General features: G+C 37.2%; 2 protein-coding genes across 8 annotated transcripts in view; both read left to right on the top strand.

Moving 5' to 3' along the window:
• The window catches only part of GABRB2 (gamma-aminobutyric acid type A receptor subunit beta2), a 102674-nt gene extending 83959 nt beyond the window's left edge, over positions 1 to 18715 (top strand). For 4 of the 7 annotated variants that reach the window (XM_083482343.1, XM_083482341.1, XM_083482342.1 and 1 more), the window contains exons 9-12: positions 9 to 253; positions 5919 to 6029; positions 11899 to 11949; positions 15570 to 18715. In XM_083482343.1, the coding sequence (XP_083338469.1) occupies positions 9 to 253; positions 5919 to 6029; positions 11899 to 11949; positions 15570 to 15917 (755 nt within the window). In that variant the 3' untranslated portion in view covers positions 15918 to 18715. The remainder of the gene's footprint in view (positions 1 to 8; positions 254 to 5918; positions 6030 to 11898; positions 11950 to 15569) is intronic. The other 3 variants (XM_083482345.1, XM_083482346.1, XM_083482347.1) reach the window with 3 other exon arrangements.
• Positions 10607 to 23824, top strand: part of SLU7 (SLU7 homolog, splicing factor) — a 317865-nt gene continuing 304647 nt past the window's right edge. The window contains exon 1 of the mRNA XM_083482332.1: positions 10607 to 10618. The gene's annotated coding sequence lies outside the window, so the exon portion shown is untranslated. The remainder of the gene's footprint in view (positions 10619 to 23824) is intronic.

The following is a 23824-nucleotide window of genomic DNA, read 5'->3' as shown; positions in this document are numbered from 1 at the left end:
CCCCCCAGGAATCACCACGGTGCTGACAATGACAACCATCAACACTCATCTCAGAGAAACTCTGCCCAAAATCCCCTACGTGAAAGCCATTGACATGTATCTGATGGGATGCTTTGTCTTCGTGTTCATGGCCCTACTGGAGTATGCATTAGTCAACTACATCTTCTTTGGCAGGGGACCACAACGCCAGAAGAAAGCAGCCGAAAAAGCTGCCAGTGCTAACAATGAGAAATTACGAATGGATGTCAATAAGGTAAGTTCCAATGGAACGTGATTAGCCTCTTACAGTTACAGCATTAGACAATTCATTTTCTTCCAAACAGAGCTTTTTTTTACATTTGATTCTTCTGCTGCACAAGTCCAGTAGGAATTTTATGGGCCGTCTTGGCTTTCACTATACAGCCTTTCCAGATGATTTTAAAAAAAACTAAGCAAAGCAAAGCAAAACAAAGCAAAACAAAACAAAACACCTTATAGTCTTATTAAATAAGCTTGAACTAACCCCAGGCCAATGTTCATAATATGATACTTCTAATAATGGATGAAGATGTAGCATTGTGGAAGAGATAAGATAGTTCATATGCCATGGAAAAAATAAATTTGTGTGTCTGTGCTCTGGACATAAACACACAAACTGAAAAAGTGCTTTTATAGAAGAGTATTTGATCTAGAGAAGGCCTTTCCTCACAGAAGGGGCAGTTTTTGCCCATGACACTTTCCAAACAGCCACTGAGCATATTTTCTAGGGGCTGAAGAAGAGAAGGGAAATCAGCAAAAATAGACTTCTCCACATCCATTAGTGGATCTTTACAAAAGATTTTATATCCACCCAAAAGAAAGAAATAGTGCATGGCTGTGATGGCTTTTTAAAAAATAATCAAAGCAATGTGAAAGTTTCATGAGATGGTGGGGGCATTAATGTATAGACAACTTTGTTAGCATTAGCTTTTTTCTATTTTCAAATTTTGATGTGCTTGTGTCCCACCCTCAACCCCAGCAAATATTTATTTGCTGCTGTTGTTTTGTAAAGTGGGCGGTTGACAGTAAAATACAATAGCAATAAACATTCAATAAATGTCACAATAAATTGGCATTTTAATAGTAAAACTGTCTAATAAGATGCACAGCACTACTAAAAGCATTAAACACATCAAAAGTGTCACAAGCTTATAGGAATTGGTGTTGCAAATTCTTTATAGAAAGTGTCGCTGATCATTCTTCTAAACAGACCCCCCCCCCCATGATTTTACATAGCATGAATTCTCTAGCTTGTTAAAAGTCTAACACAAGAGTGTAGCAGCTGAAGAAAATAACTTTTTCCCATTTAACATGGTGCTGTGCAGTGGTAAAAAAATGCAATATTCCTACATTGGAAGAAGATCCATAGATGCCTGGATCCTGAGCAACCAATTGTCACAGCTGTACACTTATTTATTATGCAAAAAACAACAACCCCAAAATCATCTAGAAAGCCCTTGAATGCCTTGGGCTTTAGATACACTGTCACTTAGTGGCATTTTCCTCTTTCTGAAGCTTGATTTACAAGATGGATTGTATTCACTATAGGCTTTGCTGTCATCTGTCAGGCAGAAGGTTTGAAGACTTTAAAAAATTCATGAGTTTTCCAGCTGTTCCTCAGAGGAACAATCCAAAATGATGGCTAAACTACGACGTGCTTGAAAGCTGTGTGATACTCTGTAACAGAACCAAAAGGGGGTATAAACTTGACAGAGAATACAGAATCAATATAAGTATACTTATATTTTTATAATGTCAGCAAAAGCATCATTTCAGCAACTATGACATGGATTTATTTGTAAAATTGCATAGATGTAAAACTTGAAATATTTCATAGGAAATCGTGTATTTATGTTTGTTTTTTTAAAGAAATCCAAATTCCATGTCGTATTTTCTCCAATGTGTGAAAACTGAGGGAGAAAGAGTTAATAACTGTTGGATTCACATGGTTCTGGGCTAGACGTTTTGGTATGTTTCTGGGGTTTTTTTTCCCTTTTATGCAAAGACTTCCCCTCATGTAGTGGAATGTCCCCTCCCTCTTCTCTGCCTGTGCATGCTTCCAAATCTGTTTTGGGATTTCCCTCAACTCTCCCAAGCAGATTGGGAAGGGGGAGCACAGGGAGAGAAGAAGAAGGGAGAGGTCTGTTGTGCAAGCAGAAATTATTGTGAATGGGGGTACTTTGTTGGATACAACCCTTCATTTCCCTGTTCCCTACCTGCAGCTTGTTACAATAATGGTACTATGGTAATTTTGCTTGACTTCTAGTTGCAAATAAACAGAGGTAAACTGCATAAAAACAGGAAGCAACCATCACAGTAGCCTTATCTTTTCATAGTGGTGCTCAAAAACAGTTTATATAACACATACACACACAAAACTGTATTGGCATGTACATGTCTGTTTTTTAAATATTTTTCGACATTTCAAATAATAAAACATGCCAAAAATGCCTGAAAGGGGGGTTGCTTACAGAGAAAACCAATGAATAAAAGGTGGGCTAAGAATTAAGTTTGGGCGCATGCAGGTTGAAAAAGAAAAGAAAATCTGTTGTTCCTCACTTGAAGTTTTTTGAAAGTTAAATAATATAATAAAATGAATAGAAATCATTAAGAGTGCAGCTGTTGACTATGTGATAATTTGTAATATGGACTGTGGTAGAAGTAAATAAGAATATGAAATGCAGTAGTATTAGATCATAAAGAAGCATCAAGAATAGATTGTGGGAAACCTCTTAAACAAAATTGTATTAATTTGGAATTAATTTGTGTAATTGGGTTAAAATTGGAAAATCAATAAAAACGATTGGCAAAAAATGATTAATTTTTGGATATTAAATATTTGCTGCCAAAATTATAATTTCAAGTTTTATTTGGGGAAATGTGGAAGCCATTCACACATAGAGCCATTTCAAATATTACATTTTCATGCAAAGGTTTGCTCTATACAAAGGTTTTCTCATTGATACTCTATATGTATCAGCTTTCCAAAGAAGAGGGAAGGGAACTCCATTTCCATACATGGTTCCTTTCTCTGTGCCTAGACTGTCTCCTTTTAGACTGTGGCTGATGGATATTCCTTACTTGCTTATTTAATATATTTCTACCTTTTGTAAATTAGACTTGGGGTGAATGATAGTACAACAAGATATCCAATGAAGATAGAAGCATAAATAAATAATAACAGAAGATGATGTATAAAAAGAGAATAGAGATGTCAAGTTTCAAGAACACAGAGCAGACCACACAAAATAAAACATGGACAGTGTGAAACGAGCATATGTAGGGCAGCAGTTCCACAATTTGAGTGCTGTGACAGAGAAGGCCATCTCTTCATTGGCCTCTTGCAGGGGCACTCAGAGGAGGGCTTCTAGGGAAGATCTGAACCAATTGTTTAGTTACCGTTGTAGAAGGTGGAACTTTGAAATATACAGGTATCAGGCTTAGGGCTGTAATGACCAAGGCCAGTATTTTGAATTGAGCCTGTAAACAAACTGGGAGCCACTGAGGATCTTTTAACATCGGCGCCTACTTGTCTCTGCTTCCAGAAGCCCATGGAAGTCAGTGTGAAGTTTCAGGTGCCAAAGGAAAATGGTTTCAGAACTTTATCTCCAGAGATGAACCAACATTTTAGATACAACCAAGTGTTCCTCCAGTGTATCATAGGGCATGACAAAACTGTTGTGATTTTTTAAATCAAAGCACCAGTTTTTGTGGTGCTATCAGTTGTCTGATGTTTCATAAAAGGTAACTTGCAACATTTCTTATTTTCTAAGAGGTCACAGTTCTCACTCTTCAGAAAACCCTTCTTGGAAACAACAGCAGCATAGCTTCATTTATTCTTTCAACAACCTTTGTGTGTAGCTTGGTGCAAGTATAAATTTCCCTAAATCCTGACAGGCCCACCTGATCTGTCTTCTCCATCTGGCCTGAATTCTCCCAACCCTTCTCTTTTCAGTACTGTAAACGGCACTCTAGTGTATAGGGCTTAAGTCAATGTGTGAGGAGGGAACAATGTCCACAAGCATACTAGTTCTGCCTGTTCATCCTCCTCATCGTCATCCTCTAAATGTTCCTCAATGGCTGTCTGCATCAGGGAGACCTGTATCTGTGGAGGTTCCTTCATGTTTTGGAACCCTCGTTTTGTTGGTTTTTAAAATGTTCAGAAGCCTCCATGAGTACAGGAGACTTCCCCACTGCCATCACAAATAGGGCAACAGCCATGAGGATGGGGCTGCAGCTAGAATGCCTGATTTATGGTTTCAAATCTCAGTTTCAAGTGTAACCATGGTTGGAATGGAAGCTATAGACAAAGGAAAAGGAAGAGGAAATCAAATAGGAGAGGAAAAGAACTGTGCATGCCAAAGTGGTGTTTCTCGAGCTCTTAAAAATTATAAAGAAGGGTATCAGTATCAGGTTTTATTGATTACTTTATTGTTAATGTTTCTAATTCACCTTCCATACCAATGAATCCCAGGGTGCTGTATAATAATAACACCAAGAAAATACCAGAAGTAAATTATAACCCATTAAACTGATAAAATCTAAAATCTAAAAGACAACGGCTAAAAAAGCAGACCAAATGCACAGGCAGACAAGAAGCCCTTAACTTGACACAGAATAAACAGTCAAGTTTTGGCCTAATACCATTCCAGATAAGCCTATCTGAATTGATGCTGTGGATCCTCTCAACAGTGTCTCCCAAAATATTTTTGTTATTTAATTTTTATAACCACAGTCAGTCCCTAACATTCCAGCTCCGTACAAAAAACAGAAAGCAATCTACTCAACATAATGATTGCCAGCACAGAAGCAAAATCTAATAGAATGTGTCCTGCTGCTCCTGTCCTAGTAATTGACAACCCTCAGACATGCTTAGTGGTAACACCTTTCTGCTTCTTGTCTATTGTCCTGAATGCAGCTGCTTGATGTTTACCCAAGTGCCGTTGTCAGGTTTTTAGCATTCCAGGGTGGGGTTTAGGGCTCAAAGGTTTGCCCATGAATCAAATATACTGTGAAATCTGTTTGTTCTGTTTCACATTCACATTCTGTTCTTACCAAGTATCTCCTTTTTGGGTATCCATGCTATAAGTATGTGAACTTTGTGTGTATATATTTGACTCTGCATCTCAATTCTTCCTTTAATTCAGTTTTGCTAGCAAAAGAAACATAAGGGTTTGCCCATATGGTGATTTCACGGCCATTTACCAAGAAAACATGCATTCATAGATCAATTATATTATATTTTACACATTAAATCTTGATCCAAAGCTGCTTCAGCTCCATTGAAGCCCCTCTTCCATTGATTTTTCATAAATTCCCTTTCTATTATGTTCTAAATGTGTAATTTGTTCAGTGCTGACACCGCACATTCAGCCTGGGAAGATAGTGTCAAGACTACCATAATGCTTGTTTTGTCAGATCAATTGGTTTTAATGGCTTTAATTGCACTTACACCTCTACTTCTGACTGAATCTCCTGCAGTTGACTGTCATGTTGTTCCTTATTCTCTTTACTTTCATCAAGCTCTCTATCCACTTAGCTCTTATAATTTACCCCCATGTGAGATCGTTTCCTCTTCTGCCATTCCATGTGACAATGTCTTTGGCTTTTTAAGAGATATATGATGTATTTGAGTCCAAAAAGCTCAAATCATTTTGGATATTTGACACAGGCATGACTAGCAAAGCCAACTATTGTTTTCTTCTGTGAAGCTCCGGTGTGTTCTGTTATCTTCTGTCTCACATTTAATTTAGAATATGGTCTGTAAATCTATCATCCAATTTCAAAGAAGTATTTAGAGTTATTTTACAACTACTATGTTAGTTCTAGCTCTGCTCACCATTCCCTAATTAGTAGAAGCCAAAAGACTTATTTAGCATATTCTCTACTTTGTCTTCCAGATCTTTTATAAAGATATAAAACAAAATGGGACCGAATTGCGATCCCTGGATCCCACTGGAAATCTCTCCCCATCTAGATGGACTGCCAGTTACGATTACTCTCTTAATACGGTTAGATAGCCAGTTTTTGATCCATTTGATTGTACTAATTGTCCAAGACATCTTATGTTGGCTTTCTAACCATAAGATATTGTATAGTGCTGTATGAAATGCTTTACTAAAACCCAGATAAAATATCCACTGTTTTCTCATCATCCATTACATTGTAAGTCACTTTGAATTCTTTTAGTAGAAAAGCAACAAAAGAATTTTTATATAAATAATCTATGTTGCAATGACAATTTATGAATTAATTTAGTAGGTTTAGCTTTAAACCATGTTGGTCTAGCCCTTTGTGAATATAGCACATACTCCATTTGTTTTATTATTATGGAGTTGACTGCTAAGGTTCTAGTATGGAGTCACGATTTTAACTTATTCCTCGTTTTAGTGGGAACTATGGCTCCTTCTAGATTATTTTAGTATTCCTTAGTTTTTCACAGATTCATTGAGGAGTGCCTGAAAGTTGAAAAGTTTATTTTTGGATGCATTTCCGTTTGTCTTTTATTTGTATGAGACTCTCTGTGTGTGTATATATGTGTGTGTGTAAGCAGTTACTTGTTTTGTGTAATCTATTTCCCAATATACTGAGGTTGAGCTTTGTTCTTCCATTTGTTGTTCCATATATATATATATATATATATATATATATATATATATATATATATATATTATACATACACATTCATACTTGAAGCCAACATGAAATCTTAATCCATAAAACTTTTCACACTGCTTGGATATCATACCATCTTGGATTTGCTTTGTTCCAGGTATTGTGCAACTCTGTTTCCTTCAGTGAGCAATATTTTTTTCTCTTCATTTTCCATGCAGAGTATGTAAATCATTTATCAATAATTTCTTAGCACTGCAATTTTTTCTGGATAGCTTCTTTGGGGCTTATGCCTATCTGAGATTTAACATTCTGAGCTTCCCTTATTTCCTGTTTTGGGATCTCTTCTCTCTTGCTACTGCTCTAACCTGTTTGATGCACCTTGCATGCTCTTATTATCTTATATGAAGATGCAACAGTAATATCAGCAGTAGTAATTTATAACAACCTAGTAAGCAACAGTATTTACATGAGAATGAAGGAGTTTTACTAAGCAGCGTTTAGTAGAAGGAGCCTAGAATTCTGTGCCAAGATTCAGTTCTTTTACATAATTGTACAGATTTGCACATGTTCTTTCTGGTTGCAAAAGTTGAAAAAGTTCAACTGCCTTTGCTACTAGCAAACTTCTTTTTAGTTTACTGCCTGAGATTTATTTGTTTTTCAAGTCTACTCACTTATAAACTCATTATTATTATTTTTGTCTAAACTTTTATCCCACAATATCTTTGTCCAATAATACACAAATAGGATCTGCTATTTTGTAGAAGTGTTCATATAGAAATCACTTCCTTTGACAATTAAATCATTTCAATATATGTTAATAAAACTTCCATTATTGATTCTATGAGGCAAACCTCTCTTCAGAATACAGTCTGAACTGATGTGGCCAGCATCTGCACTTTTAGATAAGGTATATTATGTGGACATGTTGGCTGTGATTTAAGAGTACTCTGCATATAATGATAAACTTTGGCTCAGTAGTCTCTGTATTATGTCACATATCTACGGACAGCGTGCTTGAAAACCTGGAAGCCTGTTCATTCTCTCAGAAACAACCAACTAAGGCTTACCTGGTGCCTTCATTACATATCTTTAGGAACTAGGCGCCAGTTTCTCTTTAACCAGGCCTTTGGCTGATTAACATTACAGTGGTACCTCAGTTTAAGAACAGTCCTGTTTACAAATGATTCGGTTTACGAACGCCGCAAAACCGGAAGTAGTGTCCTGGTTTGCGAACCTTACCTCGGTCTAAGAACGGAATCTGAGCAGTGGAAGGGCACCGGCAGAGGGAGGCTTCATTAGGGAAAGCACGCCTTGGTTTAATAACAGTTTCAGTTTAAGAACGGACATCTTGAATGGATTAAGTTCATAAACCAAGGTACCACTGTATATGTCCTTTTAAATGTTTTTTTGGGGGGTATCAGTTTGTGTTTTTATTTAGTATCATGTATTCTTGTATTTCTATGTTGTTTGAAAAGTGTCTCCATCTCAGGCAACTGGTTCCAGGTCATTTTGTTAAATTTCCCTAGCCAGAATAAGAGGTGGGAGAGGGGCATAATTAAGAAAGAGCAAGCCTGGGGGGACTTTAGCCAGGATTGTGTTTTAGTTTACTAGTGAAGGTAGGATTGAAGAACATGGTGAGAGAGCTTTTTTGTGTTGCTCTTGGCTCCCATTTCAGCTGTCAGTGTCATTCAGTAGTTTCATAGGTCCACGAGAAAGTGGAAAGAGAATTGCAGTATAAAGGCTACCGATTTCCTGGCCACAAAGGAGATAGAACCAGTTCTGCTCAGTACTAAATCTCCAGCTACCAATCAAGTTTGCATCCCTTTTGCACTCCCACGATGACAACAAAAAATTCAAATGAAATAAATGTAGCATAGAGCTGGTCCACTCATTACAGTTTCCACAAATATGCCAATGAAAAAGTGCAACAAGTGCAAATGTATTTGTATGATGATGCTATATCAGTGTCAGGTGGCAAACTGTGAATGACAGGGATGGGGAATTCATAAAGGAAATTTCATTTCCTTTGACATTCCAGTGCCTTTAAAAATTGAGTATTGGGAAAGTAACCCCCCCCCCAGCCAATTTCCAGGGACATCCTTTTGGAGGGTGGGGGACCCCATTGTGCTAGAGGAAGTCCTTGCACAGAGTTCCTGCTTATAGCACTCATTAGTTGAATCCTACTAAGTGTTTGCCTTTATCTTGAGTTATTCCTACTGTTTAGGATATCATGAAGCTTTGATATGCTTAAGTATCCATGACTTTCCACCATGTAAATATTTATGGTTAAGCTACAGTTCAAAACAGGAATGGAAAACCTGTAACCCTCCAGATGCTGTTAGACTCCAGCTCCTATCAGCTTCAACAAGCATGGCAAACAGTCAGGGATAATGGGCACTGCAGGGCTATAGGTTAGCCAGCTCTGGTTTAGAATGTGGTCAAAATCTATACGGCATACTTTGCAGGTTTAGAGAGTTGCCAAAATTAAAGCAGTCTGCAATAAATGACTACTTTAATCCATATTTTCCGCATTGAATTTGTATTTTTTAAAAAAGAAAGTGCCTAAAAGCAACTATTTATAACTATGCATTGCTGTTGTGTAAGAATTTTCTATAAACCAGCAGTGTGCATGCCATTGTTTTCCATCTCTCCATTAGCATTATGTAAGAATTTGCTTTGAAGGTAATGTGAGGCAGTGGTGGCAGCAGACTTTGCCTGTGGCCTCTTACAGAAAAGGTCACAAGGTAACTTCTCCATACAGTCTGTAGTGCTATTCCTGGTGACATCAGAAAAAAGGTCAAGTCAGCTGTGTAAAGCTCTCTGTCCATAGCAACAATCTCAGAATGCCATCTTTAATTTGCACAAGGACAGTGTGTATCCAGCTTCTGCTTGTTTAAGATACATCAGTTATCTTACATAATCTGAAAGCCTGCCTTCCAATTCTTTCAGAGAGCTAAATAATTAGCTTTCGCCATGACAGAAAAATTCTCAGAAAGTACTTTTTTGTTGTTGTTGTTCAAGATCTTTTTATAGAGAATAATTTCGATACAGCTATCACAAATAGAATGTTTAAATAAAGCAGTTCAGACAGTATAGAAAAGTACAACTGCATAATGCTTTGACAGAAGCAGTGGTATCATTTGGGCAAATAGTGGGTTGCAATTACACACACCTATTGGTGCACATTTGTAAACGCAGATCTAATTTCAGTCAGCTTTATTTCAGATGTTGTTAAAATTATATAGTAAATTGTACATTGATGAAACAATTTCTCAGAAAATTTATTAATCTTAAAATGGGTCAAGTGCACAAAATGAGAGGCCGGATAATCTACAGTATATTGTTGTGATAGCTGTAGAGTAGCTGGAAGAACTGACTGTTGTAGAACAACAAGGCAAGCAAACTAAAGAGTCATTTGCTGCCCTGGACTGAACTGCTTTGATCCTAAGGTTCTCTGACTGCCATTGACTGAGCAATCCATGTCCAGCATAGGCTAAATGGCCTAGTGCAGTAGGTTTAGAATAAGACTATACAGCACAGGTGAAGAAAAGGAATTGAGAAGGTAGCAGGAAAAGGAAAGCAGAAGGTTTTGACAGAAGGAGCAGTCTTAAATAAATTGAGAAAAGGGAAGGGCGGACATGGAAAAGAAGAGTAGAGTGGAGGACAGTAAGGAAGACATACTGATTTGAGTAGTAGATAGGTAGCCGTGTTGGTCTGCCATAGTCAAAATAAAAAAAATTTCTTCCAGTAGCACCTTAAAGACCAACTAAGTTAGTTCTTGGTATGAGCTTTCGTGTGCATGCACACTTCTTCAGATACACTGAAACAGAAGTTGCCAGATCCTTCTATATAGTGAGAAGGTGGGGAGGGGTGTTACTCAGAAGGGTGGTGGGAATGGGAGATAGGCCTATCTCCCATTCCCACCACCCTTCTGAGTAACACCCCTCCCCACCTTCTCACTATATAGAAGGATCTGGCAACTTCTGTTTCAGTGTATCTGAAGAAGTGTGCATGCACACGAAAGCTCATACCAAGAACTAACTTAGTTGGTCTTTAAGGTGCTACTGGAAGAAAAATTTTTTATACTGATTTGAAATGATCAGTCAGATCTTTTACTGAAGGGCTTTGTTAGGGGTGAAATGCTGAATGGATAAGACAATCCATCCAATAATTGGGCCAATTTTGACAATGTTGCATTAGTGCTCTCACACATTGTTTTCTTCGTTCCATTTGATTTTAGAATCAGAGATAATAATAAAAAAGTATGACTGTATTGACAGCTTCGTTTGTCCATGTTTTAAAAGTGAGTTGCTTGCAGGCAATGGAATTGAAGGGCTGAAAGGCTTTACTGTGTCAGTTTGATGCATGTTTGAAATAATAAATGTGCACTACAGAAGCATCTCAAGAATAAAGCTGCTTTTTAAAGCAAGAAAGCTACTAATGTAACCACTAAATAAAAACTGTCACTTTATTATATAGGTATAATTATTTTATACCTGAATAATTTGTTAGATTTGTGTGCTGCTGATATTAAAGAGTCAACACCTATAGAGAGCCATCATTTTGGAGTTTCTAGATATTGGGAATCACCTGCCATGTAGGTCTATCTGCTATTTGAGCTGGGAGGGTCAGCAATGTCCCATGCTCTGTGGTCTACATTTTGCAAGCTGATTTTAGGCCCAACAGTGAATTCTATTTTTATCACTTAATCATGTTATCATTTAAAGTGATTGTTTGATACCTCCATGATTATTATGTTCAAGTTAATATTTTGCACTATTCATCTTCTGTTTTTGTTACTTGTCCCCTTTCACATGTTTACCTATTTTCCCTGCCCTGTGGATTTTTTTTATACATAAAGTCTGTCTTGCCCTATCAATAATCCTGTTATTTGGCTGAAGAACCACATCAGCATCCAGACTTCCTTCCCCCTACCACCTTTTAAATCCCCATGTTGTTCCCCTCTCTCCTAACTAACGTTTACATGTCATCGTTCCTTTCTTGGTCAAAAATGACCAGGTTTTTGTGTGTGCGGGGGCTGTACATTTCCATTACAAATTTGTGTTGTCTACAATGTCAGGGCCAAGACAACAACAGCACCTCTAAACCAAGGATATACTTCTGCTGATTGTTGGCTCAGATTGCCCTGTGCTTTTAATTAAAGTGCATCGTTTATGATAATAGCCTATAGTACATTAATTTTTAATGAAAGCTAACAGCTGCCTTTTCTCTATGGAAACCGGTCTTGATTTTATTAACTTACAGGACAGAAGAATAATTGGCACATATCATTGTCCAGAAATGTATTCAACAAAGGTATATTTTATTGTTTTCTAATGATTCTATCCTTAGAGACTTACTAGTGAGATCTTGGACCATTAGTGGTCAATTAAAGATCCCACGGCACTTTTTGCAAGAACTGGCATCTTAATGCCAGGCTCCTGTCCAAGTTTTGGTTGTATTCTAAGTTGTCTTCTACCTTCTGAACCATTCCCACCACTCACCCACCCACTGCATAGTTTTAATTGGCTACAGCATTCTTCATTTCCTGTACTAAAATACAATGCGTTGTTTGGCGATGTTAGATAGCCACCCCATTTCGCCTGAGAGGTGATTGCACTTGTTGGTGAAGTGATGTCGCTTTCTAAAAATCTGTAAAGCGCTTTGGGATCCGTCTGGATAAAAGGCGCCCTGCAGAATTAATGTGTTTCACTGTTGTATTGTAAGCTTCTATATAGTTATAAGCATACATTTTCATTAGGGATGGGTGAACCTGCTGTATTGCAATGATGCTCTCAGTTGCCTTCCTAAAACTTCACTTCAGATCCAAAAATCAGGTCAATTTGCTTTTCATCCTTTTATCCTTTATCATAACCTTGTGCATTTCCTGTTTCGGAAATGAAAGGTAGACCAATTTCCAATGGGGAAAAGCTTGAAGACATGTGCAATCACTTTCTAACTGCTATACAGTAAATCAATTGGGAGGTTCATCCATTACTAATTTACGGCTATGTAGTAATTTCCAATGTCTCTTTGGAAAAGGTGTAGAGACCTCCAGCCTTCTCAAACTGTGGTGTTATCAGACAAGGAGTCTGATAACAGCAGAAAAACATCTGACAAGAAAAAAAGAGTAATACTAAATTGCTTATATGCTGTTTTTCTCCTAAATTCTTTGGGTGTGTGACAAGTTATTCACATTGCAGCAACCGTTAATGGCATCTCCGCAGCAGCCATAGAAGACTCCAAAGCTGGCCATTTGAGAATTTGATTTATATTTATTACCAGGCACTTTTTTCTCAGTGTTTCATACCCTCAATATTCTGTAAAGTGACCTTGTCAGAATACACCAACCCCTATTTTACATTCAAGCAAATTTATCTCTGGCCAAGTGCACAGTTCCATTTTACCTGAAGTGTGTAGAAGGCTGAAGACTGGCTTAACTTCTGAGGTCTGGACTCTGACTGGAAATGGAAAATGAAACTTTAAAATAGCTTTGCTACCCTGCTTGTGTGACTCACCCCATCCAACCAACCCACCACCCCCAGTATAGCTGTTCAGATTAACCAGTGCTCCTGTTCTTTAACCTTGGATGTAATTGAAAATGCCGTATTTGTTTTGCAGTTTTTGTGTCACAAGACTAACTTCCTTCGCTTTAAAATGATTTTTAAAGAACAACTTTATAAAGAATTTACTGTTTTCGAAACGGTGAATTCTTTAATAAAGCTTGATGCCACGAAATACATGTTGAAATATGCAATTATCCACTGTGGGGGGGGGGCGCGGAATATTCACCCCTGCCTGTTTACTCCTGTTTGGGATTGGCTGGCTGACTTCAAAATTCAGTGACGGAGTAGTAGTAATGTCTTGTAAAATGAAATGGCTATGCTTATACATACATAAATGTTTGTTATGGGACTGCAGAAATAATGTGCTGTTTGTTTCGATGGGAAGTGGTAGAGAACTTACTCCAGGCATTCTGATCAGAATTAAGTTACTTTTGTTACAGGCTAGACCGTAAACGTCTTCCAGCTCAGACATAAACTATGCAACAGGCATATTTTGTGACTGTGGAACAGATTTTCAATTGCAGTGTTCAGAAAGAAATTATATGGGGTTTCAAACAATACCCAGCTCCACATGATTTTGATAGGAAAGCAAAATTGGATCACTTTGACTAAATTACACCTTGATCTGTTGAAACCTAAATGTTCATAAATTAAGAAGCAAAGTCCCACATGGGTTTAGCATCACAACTTCAAATTTAACGTATTCAGCTTACTTCAGAATCCTTGAATTAAAACAACTTTTCAATATGATATCATGATAAACATTTAATGAGTTAAATCAGTTAATAATAATAATAATAATAATAATAATAATAATAATAATAATAAATAAATCCTCACTGGTAATCTATAAACCTTCTATAAATATGTAAAACTTTGGCTGCAGTGTTCAAACCACTCATTACACATTGCCCCTGTTGTCTGTAGCTGTTAGCAGACAAATGCAAATGTGTGAGCACGTTAGTCACCTGTAGTGTGCCTATCAGATTTGATAAGAAACAAAGTTTGAGAAACCCTTGCCTTAAATATTCTCCATAGAAAATTTTCATACATACTGTCAAACGAGAATTAAAATTCTCCAAGCCCTCTAGCAGTAGAAATTAACAGATGCAAGTGAGTGAGGACCTGTGAAATGGGGCAAGAATCCTGTAGACACACTTGAGTTCACAATCATGTAAGGAATTGCTAAAGTGAAAGAGTACAAAAATGCTGTTTATTCTGAACTATTTATATATATGTTCATGTAATGAAAATGGAATCTGTCCACCATTGGAAGTCAGCCCAATAAAACACATCACTTTATCTATTCAGACTCAAGAAAACTTGCAGGGATTATATACCCGCAGGTTCAAAATACTTTCAAATGAAAATGTAAAGAATTTACTGAATTGCTATAAAATGTGTCAACATAATATTCAGCATCAATTTAAATTTAATTGTCTGATAAGAAAACTGGTTTATAACGGCTATTAAAATTAAGGATTGGTACTTATCTCCTGTCAAGCAAAGTGGCAACTTTTTTGAGGGAAAAATTGCAGGTGGTGAAAGATTTACCTCAGAGTAACAGAGAGCTCTGCCACTTTCCTTTTGTATAGTTAATGCCAGAAACAACATGGCATTATTATTTTTTATTACAGTATACTATATAATCTCACATTTTAAAAAGTTACTAATAATACTCCAAAACCAGTGTTGAGATTTAATGTGATTATACTCTGAAATGAATGCCTGGTTAGACTTGCCTCTGAAGTACAGCCTAATGCCATGGCCAGCCTTCTGTTCTGATGAGATGCTCCAAGATGAATTGAACACTGTTATCCTGGGCATTGCAACTTGAAAGAGGTCCTAGCGCAGGTGTAAAACAGCTCATCAGCTTTCTCTCTAAACACAGAATCTAATCTTTATATCAAAATATGATATGAGAGTGATATGAGAGTTCCAAAATTGTTCCAATGGATTTCACACTGCATCCAAACAGAAGGCCTGTGATGAAGTGCAGAAGTTATACCTGATGTATCTCATCGCTGCGTCATTCTTTTGAGCTCATTCTAATTGTAAATGCTGAGAAATCTTGTCAGAACAGAACTTTTGGGCCAGCAAAGTGCAGCACTTCATGCAAACACATAGTGGCAGTGCCGCCAGTTTCCGAGATATCTGCCAGACAAACATGTGGCTACTAACAGTGCCATACAATGTCTTTGCCTGTGCTTTCAAAATACAGGACCCACAAGTAAATGTATGTATGCCACTTTAAGTTGCATACTTCCGTAGGCCAACATTGAGTTGGACTTTTTGGGTCTTGCCTGTTTGATGATTGGCTGAGTCTGACGTTTCGTTACACACTCTAAGACAACCTCTTGTGTTTTCCAGATGGATCCACATGAAAACATTTTGTTGAGCACGCTTGAAATAAAAAATGAGATGGCTGCCTCTGAAGCTGTTATAGGCCTTGGGGACCCTAGAAGCACTATGCTGGCCTATGATACCTCAAGTATTCAGTACCGGAAGGCTGGCTTACCAAGACACAGCTTTGGCCGCAATGCGCTGGAACGGCACGTGGCACAAAAGAAAAGCCGGCTAAGGAGACGTGCTTCTCAGTTGAAAATTACCATCCCTGACTTGACTGATGTAAATGCCATAGATCGATGGTCACGCATATTCTTCCCTGTTGTTTTCTCCTTCTTCAATATTGTCTATTGGCTTTACTATGTGAACTAAAACAAAATAAAGCCACACAGCTATCAAGAACTGGATTTCTCTTCAAAATCGGTTGTACAGCCAAATGTGGGACTTAGGGAAAACAAAAACAAAAACCTATTCAGGACAAAAAGTTATTTTAAAACACCTTAGTTGCTGGCCCACTCTATAATCTGTTTTGTAATGTTTGGGTTTTCTTTGCAAAATTGTGAAATATTTAAGTTACAGTACAAATGTATACAACATGACCTTTAAATATATAATAGCATTTGATATTTGGAGGCAGAATTTGAAACTTCCTCATTCTGTTGTTTCCACCCTCCTTTTAGCACTCATAAGTTTAAGCACAGAAAGAGGAAGCAAGAAAATAGGTTTGAGTTCAAAGAGCAATGTATCTCATGCCTCTCTTCACATCTGGAACGTACACAACATTACCTGGATGGAGAGAAGTGTTATACTTGCAATCCAAACCATCTTCCTGCGTTACCTGTCAAATGCATTGACTTGAAATTAAGTAGTGCCTACCGTCATACCATGCGGATGAGTATCAGAGGTTTCCCAAATAGATGGTGTTACTGATGTAGAGAAGGGAAGTTTTGGGTGAGTGAGGAGTTTGCATGAAACTTGAAAGCATTTCATTTGAAAGATAAATTGCAAAGAGTTAATGCAGCACAGTGGTTACTGTGCTGTGTGACAATGACCCTTAGAGTTGTTTGAGAGATTCCCAACTATGTGCTACAGTGTGCCATGAAGCATAATGTCTAGAAGCATTCTAAGTCTAAAGTGCCAAATGTAAGTGGGCCAGCAAGTGACTTCATAGGTGGCTTTCTCTCGGTGCTCAGTCCTTCCCTGTGGAAGAGAGAAAACAGTGGCAAATGTTTCCAAATGTAAGGGACAGGTAAAGACTATACAAATAATTGGTGTCAGTTTGCTTGTTAGTATAAACCTCTCTTACGGATTCTCAGTTGCTGTTTTGATTTGTATCTCATTTCCACATCAAATAGATGGAATAGAATCATGTCTGCTGTTTAGACAATATATATTTTAAAAGACAGACAGCTTATAAACTCATAAGAGTTGGGTTGTTTTCCTCACCCAGTTCCATTGCATTCAGTTTGAGAAGTGTTTCTTTTTAGACGCAATACTTAAGGGAGTACTGGGGGGGAAATATTTATTTTAAATAGCTGGATTCTCCAGCATCTTCTGGTGGAAGAAGCTGATTTATTTTTCTCAAAATCATGAACCATAGAAATGCCCCCGTTTTTCTTCAAGTAATTCATACTATTATATGGTCCCCGTTCCTGAAACAGTGGGACAAAATAAAGGCAAAAAGTTAAATCCACTAAGTATTGTTGAATCTTCCAGTCAGTTCTGCAGAGTTTGTTTATTTATTTATTGGTGTATCTTCTCCACCTAACTTTTTAGTAGCACTATGAGTGTTTGAGCATTTCCTCTGTAAAGAATTTTAAAATTGGGGTAACTGAGCACCCAGTGTTCATACATGATTGTTGAGAATTTTGAACATCAAGATGTATTTGTAAAAAATACTGATCACGTGACTCATGTTTTTCCATGTGCATTGGGGCTGAGTACACTTCACAAGTCAGGGCATCATCTGCCTTTTGATGTCATCCACAACTGGACTAGTCATGTTTTAAACAATCCTTGCTTAGGACATATTTTGTGACAGCTGAGCTATGCTGTATTCATGGTTTATTCTGATTTTCATTTTCTTTGTACAAACACCCATTATTATTCTAAGAAATGAAGTTTAAGGAGTGTGAAAAATATTGACCTTGTAATTAATGCACGGGATTTATAGGCCTTCAAAGAAAATACCTTTTTTTCTCACATTGGTTCAACAGGTCAGCTATAATAAAAACTACAAAATCAGTTCCTAGTACTGCACTTTAAGATATCTGGAAGTTTATAGTACAAGCCATAATATTATCTGACCTTGCCAATGAGAGGATGAAATTCTACCCACAGGGATGACAAAGCAAGTAAACAATCACCTCCATGAGGTCCTTTTTGTTATTAAGGAAAAGATGCTTCCAGGAATAGACAGACTACCCTGTTTCTGAGCTAATTAATTCTAAATACTGTGTACAGGTGTACAGACTAGATTGAGCTTTTAAAAAGTGGGGGACCATAATATCGTTGCATAAAGCAAACTTAAATACATGGTTACCTTTGAATTGAGCTAAAATATACTCTCTCACAGTTTTGTTTGGTCTATATTTCCACATAATAATCACTCCATCTTTTCAGGTTTCAGGATGCATACTAGCCAGCAATTAAGGTGTTTTCTCTTCATCTTTGTGAAATTTATGGCAAAATTACTATATAATACGGCACAGTTTTAACAATATCTTTGCAATCAATGCTCTGTAAATATGTTCTGTATATGACTGCTAGTAAGTCTAATATGCATTTTCCAAACTAAAAGAATCATGCAGCATATTTGTGTTTGCCTAAGGAATGTTATGTTTCTATATTATTGCAGTTTTAATGACTGGGAAGAAAGAACCAAGCAATGTCATTCTGAACATTTTCTGTTATCATCCCCAGGGGGAAAAGTCTTGAATAATAGCACTGAAGGAAACATCTGAGAATTTTTATATTCTAATATGGGGGTGGGATGGGACTTAGAATCTGCCAGACACAAAAGCACAATGCATAGAGAACATGAGAGTAAGTGCATATATAGATAAGACATACAATATAGATATATCTGGGGAACAAATCCCATTTAAGTTAAGGTAAAATGTACATTAACAGTGCAACTGAAATAATGGTTTAAAAAAACAAAAACAAAAAGCAAACCTGAAACTGTGTTCCAATTTCATAGTTAGCAAAGTTAATGTAAGCGAACAAAACAAAACACTAAACATTATCCAAGCAAACAACGAATATATAGACATGTATGCCAATATGTGTATATATATTCCTCTGTGTGTGTGTGCGTGTAATATACGTGATATATACACACAGACATCCTAATCCAGTGAGAGCGACCCACATGGAAATGGGTTTCTGCTTTATTGAGGTGCAGGAAGGTTGCCAAAAGGAATTTGGGGGGTGGGGAGGTGAAATTCCAAGATCTATCAAACTGTTTGTAACCCTAGCAGAGTTGTGGGATCATGGTTTCTCCCTTTATATCACATCCGCACAGTGAGAAGGAAACAGGAATGAGGAGTAAGCAAAAGCTCACGTGGACTCTGTCTTGATGATCCTGCCCCCCACTTAAGAGATGATCTGTACTGAAGGGGGTGAGATGCTTATACTGCCAGTCAGTTATGGGAAAGGAGAAGAGGGCTCACAGAGTCAAAAGCAAGCACTGCCTGCTCTTGCCTTCCTGGTGGATGATCCGGGCTGAGACTAAGACGGTGCTGCTGAGCCCTATCTTTTCTTTTCTTTTCTTTCTTTCTTTTTTGGTACGCAGGCAGGCATCCTCCCTCCTGTAGCTCTTGTGGTTGTCTGGATTTGGGCTAGACTCTTACATAGGTGTTTTAAAGGAATAAGCTAATAACAGTTTTCTTTCTATATTCAAATGATATGTGAATATTTTTTTGAGAAAGCAAATTATTAATGTAATTAAAATCTTACTATACAGGGTAACTGGGCATTTCTATATCAGCAGATCAATGCATATAATTCTTACGAAGCATTTCACAGTTTGACATTATGATAGTACTGTACCTCCTAGCATCTCAAAGTAGACTAGCTCTCACATTGCTTGCCTGTTTCTTCTCTTTTTTTAAAATAAAAACATTGTCCACTAGTAACTTTAAAAAAAAAGTCCTAATACCTAGAAGGAGCAGAAAAAATACGAAATATTTATATGGAAAAAAAGCGAAAAGGAAGGCCAGGGTACAATACTTTTAAAGTAGTGGTCATAACATTTTGCTATCTGTACATAGAACATACAAAGTGAGCAATCATAATTAAAACCGAACATGTGTAAATATTATCAGATTTCTTAACATTTTTAACTTCTAATTTGTACTTAACGTAAGGCAAAAAGCTGATTCTATTTATGGTTTAGGTTAGTGTCCTAAAATCATGTAAATATTTAAATAAGCTGTAAATGAGCAGTCAATAGAAACAGTAATTGTTCAGTGATTTTTTTAAAAAAACCAAGTACAATATTTGCAGTTCTCTAGCAGAATAATTTAAACACCCTTTTGCATAAGACTTGGATTCCAGAAAAGAATTTTAACACACAAATCTGTGGGAAGTGCAACTTTATAACAGTCAATGCACAGACCATTAGCTGGATCATTGACACAATGCAGAGAGAAATCAAGCGACTGAGAGTTTTCAGTTAGCACCCCTTCCAGTGGCTCTGATGTACATGTGCGCATGCCCTATTTGCATTAGCATCTCGTAAATACCTGCACATATTGAGTGATTGATATTTCAGCTTTCTCAACACTAAAGAGACTGGGCAGTAACTGCTGGCGCAGTGCTCCTTCTATGATTGGAGATCCATAGCCGAATTTTGTAGACATGGCAACAGAAAGATGTGCTTTGATGTTCACTTGCACTAAAGCTATGATCTTGAGAGAATAGGGCTGGTGCAACTCCATTTTAATGGGCAGCTCTGAGTTAACCCTTGAGCTAATCAGCATGCTATAAAGTAGACCCCAGGCAACATGAGGTCATGTAGTCGAATGAGCATACCTATGGGTAGAGAGAGGAGACCTGACCTATGTGTTATAATGGGCTCCTTTAAAAATTCTCTACCTTTTAGAACATAGTGGCTTTTTGCCATCATGACAGAGGAGCAAAGCTCATGTTTCCAGTTATGGGAGAATTAAAAGGCGAGCGGTCTGCACAATGGGCAATGCAGATGGACAATGCATGCTATAGTACGTGGGCTTAGAACAGAAGAACTGTGCCTGTGTGATCGTCCTCTACCAATGAGTTTACCATGGGTCTGGTGCCTCCGTACCAAACACCAAAGCAGGGTCATGCACATTTAGAGTTCCATGTGCATATCAGAACCCCACATGCTCTTTGCGTCATTCCCCTTGAGTATAAATGAAGGTCAGGCCTCTAGACATTGTTTCATGAAGGTAAATGTCTTCAGAAAGGCATATTTGTCAGTGTATAGTAGTCTCTTCCTTACCAACCTAGCCCTACTCCAACCCCCCCATGCCAAAGAATCTTTACTTTAGAAATTTATTTAAAGGGAACACTATCAAGACACTGCTTAACACCAAAGGTAAAGTTTAACAAAATGCACTAGGAAACATTTGTCTGAATTTTTGAGGAATAAATGGAATGTTAATTAATCACTACCATATTTTAGCTTATACAGATAGCATCTCTATCCATTTTAATTAATAGATACATTGGAATTCATTATCTTTGCAGGTTATATACAACACATACCTTATGTGTCAAATTATTTCTGTAAGTGCTCTGATGATGAATTTGTTATTACTATTATTTTGAAATGGTGGCAACCTTAGCTGCAGTTCGATATTAGTTGGAGAGTTAGTTTAAATTATTTTCTTAATGCTTCACGCATCTCTAAAAGTTATCTAATTCAAGTTTATCAGCATTTTATATGTTTTCATTGTTAATGCCATTTATAGGAAATTTCACACGAAAATATATTTAAGGTTCATTGTACAGTTTGAGTTAGTTAACACGGGCATTTAAAACATCCAAAAATTCTATCAAGTTGACTATGTTTTGAGTTTTCACATTTTAATTTGCATGGGTGTTTAAATGGTTCTGTTAGTACTGTCTTTGCACCGTTCTCTCTCTCTCTCTCTCTCTCTCTCTCTCTGTCTCTCTCTCTCTCTCTCTTTTTTTACTTAGTACTATTTACTTCATAATGTAGTAATCATCAGCCTTACTAATGACCTTGTAGCCTTTCTAATATGCACATAATGCACATTTTCCAATGGCTAGAAAATGCAAAATACTAGTGGATATCATTGCATCAGATTTTCATGTTTTTCTCAAAAGGACTGCTAACCTCTGGGATCATGGAGGTAGTCAAATGATGATTGTAAATTGAGTAGCACATAAGAGATATTTTCTTGAATCTAAACTTACTACAGCCAGTTTCAGCATGTAAATATATAATAATGTTGGCTAGTGTGTAATTCTTAAACTAAAAAAATATAAATAAAGAAAATGTAAAAGAATATTTGCTTTCATTATTGACTCATACCTCGCCTTTCAATATAAAATATTTCCAAGGTGCAGGTAGGTAGCTGTGTTGGTCTGACGCGGTTGAAATAAATAAATTTTAAATTGTCCCAAAAATTAGAGACCAAGTTTGTTCTGGGTATAAGCTGGGTATATGTACATGCACACTTCTTCAGATCAACTTTGTATCTGAAGAAGTGTGCATGCACACAAAAGCTTATACCCAGAACAAACTTAATTGATTTCTAAGATGCTACTGGACAATTTCTTAATTTACTCCCAAGATGGTTTACAATAAAAGTAATCTCCTCTGTGGTAGCAATATGACTATATGTAAAAGGCCAAATTGCAAACATTTCTCTTGCTGGATTTCCTCTATATACAACCTTGAGGATAGTCTCCAATTGGTGAATTTTTTACAGCTTAAATTGGGGCACAATTGAAGGTTGGATTTCATTATTTGATTCACTCTTAATCTGTCTCTCTCTTTCTCTGCCACTGACCTTATACTATTATCAGTGGGAACAAACCCATATTTTTTCCAAGCAAGTTCATTTCTCCATCTCAATGCAAAAAAGGGCCCATGAACAGTGAGAGAGAATTATGTCTGTGCCACAATTTGGAGCCAGTATCCCTGGTTTGCACCGTCCACACCAGTGCTTGGATGAGGATAGAGGTACATGCATTAGACTTCTGCAATAAAACCTTTCCAGAACACTGGTCAACTACCTACAGTTTTGCAAGGTGATCCAAGGGCTGCATTAATTTTCTTTTCTTTTTAAAAAAAATAGTTTCTAGCTGTTTGGCACAGTACCTTCCATGTTTGTTGAAAATACATCTCAAAATGCCCTGGAAGCAAAATTAAAGGATTAAAAAAATTAAAGGATGTGTTCCCAATAATTTTATTGGAATGTGAGCTAAATCTGTACCCAATGAACCCAATTTATCTCCCAATATTGTTGCCATTTACAGCCTATTTGTTTTGCTGCATAGAATTCAGTGAGAGCCCCTGGACACTAAGACACCTTCTGACGCACAGCCCTGCTTTGGTTTTAGTTTTTCAATGCTGCAAAGCTATGCCCACTATTGCACTCAGCAAGATTTACTTCTGAACAGAAATGTGTAGGATTGCACTGTTAGTGTACAAGAGGGGGAATCCTAGAGGTGGGTTTTTATATACACTTTTGTGTATAATGTTGACATAATGTCATCTATGCAAATATGAGAGCACTTACAATGAAAGAAGGCATTGCACAGAAGAGCTTACTGTCTCAACAAGCATGGGGAGTAGTCGAGAAATAGACTAGAGTCACAACACCATGCAGAGAACCCAGCCTAAATCTTGCATCGCTGTGCATCACCCCAATATAGAAGGTTTTATGAAGGCAGAAGAAGTAGCTGGTTGATATTCATAGCTGGTTTTATTTCAGTGATATCCATGTGGATATTGTGAATGGGTTCATTTGCTGACTACTGCAACTCAACTGTGAAATGACTTAGCGGTAGACACACACAAAAAAGAGAAAAGGATAAGCACATTTAAAAGGTTAAATACCATATTAAATTATAGCCCATCATGCAATATCTGAGCAGGTTTTGACTTTCATGCTAACAAAGAAAAAGTAAGCATTAAATCTAGGAAGCAGGAGAAGATAAACACAATGCAGAAAAAGCAGGGAGTTAACAAAATAAAACCATGAGTGGAAGGCAATTGGTCTTCCCACAAATGGTCATACGGGACTTCCTACAGTGCTATG

This window comes from Podarcis liolepis, assembly GCF_965112155.1.
Source record: "Podarcis liolepis genome assembly, chromosome: 2".
In the NCBI taxonomy this organism is placed as follows: Eukaryota; Metazoa; Chordata; class Lepidosauria; order Squamata; family Lacertidae; genus Podarcis; species Podarcis liolepis.
The sequence above is the reverse complement of the archived record's forward strand: the minus strand, read 5'-3'. Positions and strand labels throughout refer to the sequence as shown.